At 63.7% G+C, this 3,838-nt stretch overlaps 1 protein-coding gene across 1 annotated transcript in view; it reads left to right on the top strand.

Moving 5' to 3' along the window:
- The window catches only part of FGD2 (FYVE, RhoGEF and PH domain containing 2), a 10,313-nt gene extending 8,371 nt beyond the window's left edge, over positions 1-1,942 (top strand). Inside the window, exons 12-16 of the mRNA XM_035893727.1 lie at positions 76-168; positions 595-720; positions 922-1,068; positions 1,484-1,627; positions 1,712-1,942. Of these exons, the coding sequence (XP_035749620.1) occupies positions 76-168; positions 595-720; positions 922-1,068; positions 1,484-1,627; positions 1,712-1,942 (741 nt within the window). The remainder of the gene's footprint in view (positions 1-75; positions 169-594; positions 721-921; positions 1,069-1,483; positions 1,628-1,711) is intronic.
- Positions 1,943-3,838: the final 1,896 nt, after the last annotated feature.

Consider the following 3,838-nt stretch of genomic DNA (forward strand, 5'->3'; position numbering starts at 1 on the left):
GCGGGCGTCTCATTCCCCGCCCTGTGGCAGGGCCAGCCCCCCCGACTGCCCCTCCAGCCCTGCCTTCCCCTCTAGGCCTTCCAAGATGCCATTGACAGGAAGGAGAAGAGGAGTGAGACCTTTAAGACGGCGGTGCGTGGGCTGGAGATGGGCACCCCTGCATTGAAGGTAACCCTGCTGCCCTCCCCACACCTTGCCTGCCTCCAGCACCCACTTCACAGAAGCTCAGGGAGAGCCCACCTTGCTGTGCCTCAGTGCCCTGCCTTCCCCTCTAGGCCTTCCAAGATGCCATTGACAGGAAGGAGAAGAGGAGTGAGACCTTTAAGACGGCGGTGCGTGGGCTGGAGATGGGCACCCCTGCATTGAAGGTAACCCTGCTGCCCTCCCCACACCTTGCCTGCCTCCAGCACCCACTTCACAGAAGCTCAGGGAGAGCCCACCTTGCTGTGCCTCAGTTTCCCTAGCTAAACAGAGCTGGTGGGGGAAGGCTGCAGACAGGGGGAAGGGCTGGGGAGGAGAAAGGTGAGAGCAGAGGGGTTGGGACCACCCGGACCACGGCTAGCCAGCCCCAGAGCTGCTGTCTCCCACCTCCAGACAGAGGAGCTGGGCCGCCGAGCCCCCCAGTGGGTGCGGGACAACCTGGTGACCATGTGCATGCGCTGCAAGGAGCCCTTCAACGCCATCATGCGCCGGAGACACCACTGTCGAGCTTGTGGATATGTGAGTCGCCCCTTCCCCGCTCTCTTTCCTCCCTCCTGGCCTGCTCAGGTGGCCGCTGGGGCAGGAGCGCACCTCTCCTACACCTTGTGCCCCTTTTCCCAGCCTCAGGGCTGCCTCTGCCCCTCAGCTCCACATGAAGTTGTCCCTGGGATCCCCCAGCCCTGCCCCAGTCTCACCAGTGTCCCTGTCTGGTGGTTGTAGGTGGTGTGTGCTCGCTGCTCTGACTACAAGGCCGAGCTGCAGTACGATGGGAACCGCCTGAACCGTGTGTGCCAGGAGTGTTACATCTTCCTGACGGGCCATGTGGTGCCCGAGGACCAGGAGGGGAAGCACAAAGGCATCCTGGAGGTGAGCTCTGCCCCTCTCTGCCCGTCCTCCCCGTGCTCTGCTCCTCTGTCCCGCTTGCTCTGAGCTCTGCCACCCACCCCGCTCCCCACCCCCAGTGCCACAGCCCAGCCACACACCTGCAGCAGGAGGGGTGGGAGTCACTCCCGCACCATCAGAGGGTGCCCGCTAATTGCGAGGCTGGTGGGTGCGCGAAGCCCCCTCCTTCCTGCTCTGAGCCTTGGGACCAGGCATTCGGGGGGCACTCTGCCACGGCATCTCAGTGGGACCCTCGCAGCCAGGACCACCCTCGCCCGCCCCTGGTTTGGGGGGGTTTTGTGGAGCAGGCAGGGAACTCCCCAGGAAACGACCTTCACTCCGTGCCCTTTCTGCCTCCCACACAGGGTATTTAGGGATTTGTTTGCTGGTTTTTTGGCAGAAAGGAGCCGCAGAAGTATCGGGCAGGAGTTTGCTGTGCAGTTCCCTGCAGCTGCTGGACAAGAATGGCAAGGGGGGCACTCGGGGCTGGTTCGTGATCCCGCAGGATGATCCCCTTGTGCTGTACATCTACGCGGCCCCCCAGGTAAGGCCGGGCTCAGCTCCATCTGCAAGGGACAGCCCAGCATGCCCGTCCCCTGCCTCCCACCACTGTCTCCGCTTTTGGCAGGACGTCCGAGCACACACCTCCATCCCGCTGCTGGGCTACGAGGTGAGGGACCTGCCCCAGGGCGACTCCCGCCACCCCTTCCAGCTGGTGCAGTCCCGGCAGGTCTACACCTTCGTGGCCGACACCGAGGAGCTGAAGCGGCGCTGGATGAGGGCCATGGCACGCTCCGCCGCGGGGATCACAGACCCAGAGGAAGGCGAGGATGGGGACTCCTGTGACGAAACAGAATGAGGCCATGGCCACCTCCTGGGCTGCCTGGTAGATAAAACCTCCCCCTGCCCTCGCAGCCGGCCTCGGGCAGCTCCTCGACCTCTCCGTGCTTTGGTTCTTCATCACGAAATGGGCAAGGCAGCGGCATGTTTGCCACCGCACGGACAAGCCGGCTCTTCCTCTCCCTTCTTGCTCTCCGCACTGGACAGAGTCGATGGAGGTACCCGGGCCGTGAGGTGGAGGGACAGCCAGGGGGTTTTGGGGACCCTGTGCCCCTGCAGCCAGCCTGGCCCCGGCCCACCGTGCCGTGCCGCCCGCTGCCGCCCGAGGGCAGCAATGCCTCAGCCTTGCTCCCAGCCCAGCCCCGGTGGTGGATGGTGCAGGAGGGATGCCTGGTTTTGTGAAAGCATCTGTGGAATTGGGACTGCTGTGATAAACCCTACCTGCACCCCCGGTGTGTGGTCCAAGGAGCCTTTTTTTGGGGGGGGAGGGGGTATTTTCCAGAGCGCCCCGTGGGATTGTCACTGGAGCCCCCCATCCCCTTATCTGTCACCAGCCCCACTCTGACACCCTGCAGAGACCCAGCTGGCAGCTCACCCGGCTCAGGGATCCTAAGTGCTGGATTTAGGATGTCCCCCTCCCAGCCTGTCACTGCTCCTGGCCTCACACTGCTGCAGTCCCGTGGTGTGGGGGTACCCCATAACCACAGACACCCCCAGCCTGCGTCGCTGAGCCAGCCTGCACTCCTGCCTCCCCCAGACTTTCCCTGCACCCCATCCTGTTCACAATCACCTTGCACCCTTGCGCCTCTCTCAGTCACTCGTTCCCTGGGGGGAAGTGCTCTGGGACAAGGCTGGCTCCACGCAGGTGCTGCTGCAGGGCCGCGATGCTGGGGTGACACGGGGGAATCCCCCTCTCCACTGTCAGCACAACGAGCGCCCCTGGTTGTTTCACCCAGCGCTGCAGCCCCATGTTTCTCTCTCTGCATCTTCTTTAGCTCCCCCAAAAATGTTGCCCAGGCAGAAGTTGCCACTTCTGAGCCATGGGATGCGGGAGCCCCGTGGCAGGGAGCTGGGGGAGCCCGCTGTCCCCAGCAGGCAGGGATTTCTGCCTGCACCAGAAGCACGGCAGCCTCGGGCAGGGCCCAGGGGTGTCACGGGCTAAATGGATCCATGGAGAGCGGGAAGGGAAGTGAGTTGGAGCCGGATACTGCAAATAGGATGGGGAAAGGATGGGGAGCAAAGACGAACCACAGCCATCACCAGTCTGGGGGGCCTTGGGAAGCCAGGAAAAAGCTGTGAGCATCATCCTCCTTCCTCAGTCTCCCCAGCTCAGCTCATCCCAAGAAAGTGCAAACCGTGGTGGCTTTATCTCCTCCAACTTAAGAGATGCCATCAAGGAAGGGGGAGAGGAGCTAGATGTTGGGGGGAGAGCTCTGCCAAAGCAATTGCCCCTCAGGGTGCCATCCACCACGGGGCTGAGCCCAGAAGCGAAGAGCACGGGGCTTTCCAGAGACCCCCCAAAACCGCCCTCACCTCTACCTCATGCAAAGGGGAAGCCCCAGCACCCCTGGAAAAGCCGGGGAGCTCGGGGTGCTGCTGAGGGGAAGGAGCGAGCGAGGGGAAGCCCGCGGGGCTGGAAGGTTCTGCGTGGTGGCCTCCGCCTCGGCGTCACCCCTGTGTCAGCGAGGAACAAAACAAGCCCGGAGCGGGGAGCTGCCGTCAGCCCGCGGCTCATGAATGGGCCTAAGAATAGATTTCCTGTTTACCGAACCAGAAATCGCTTCTGGGGCAGAGGGCACCTGGGTGCTATTTTTACCAGCTCCTGCCCACCGCTCTCCCGGGCCCCCGGCCACCCTCGGGGACCCCTGCCCCGCTGCAGCATCCGCCTGCCCCGGGGGAAAGGGGCTGCCGGGGG

Source organism: Egretta garzetta, unplaced genomic scaffold, assembly GCF_000687185.1.
Source record: "Egretta garzetta isolate BGI_Z169 unplaced genomic scaffold, ASM68718v1 scaffold105, whole genome shotgun sequence".
In the NCBI taxonomy this organism is placed as follows: domain Eukaryota; kingdom Metazoa; phylum Chordata; class Aves; order Pelecaniformes; family Ardeidae; genus Egretta; species Egretta garzetta.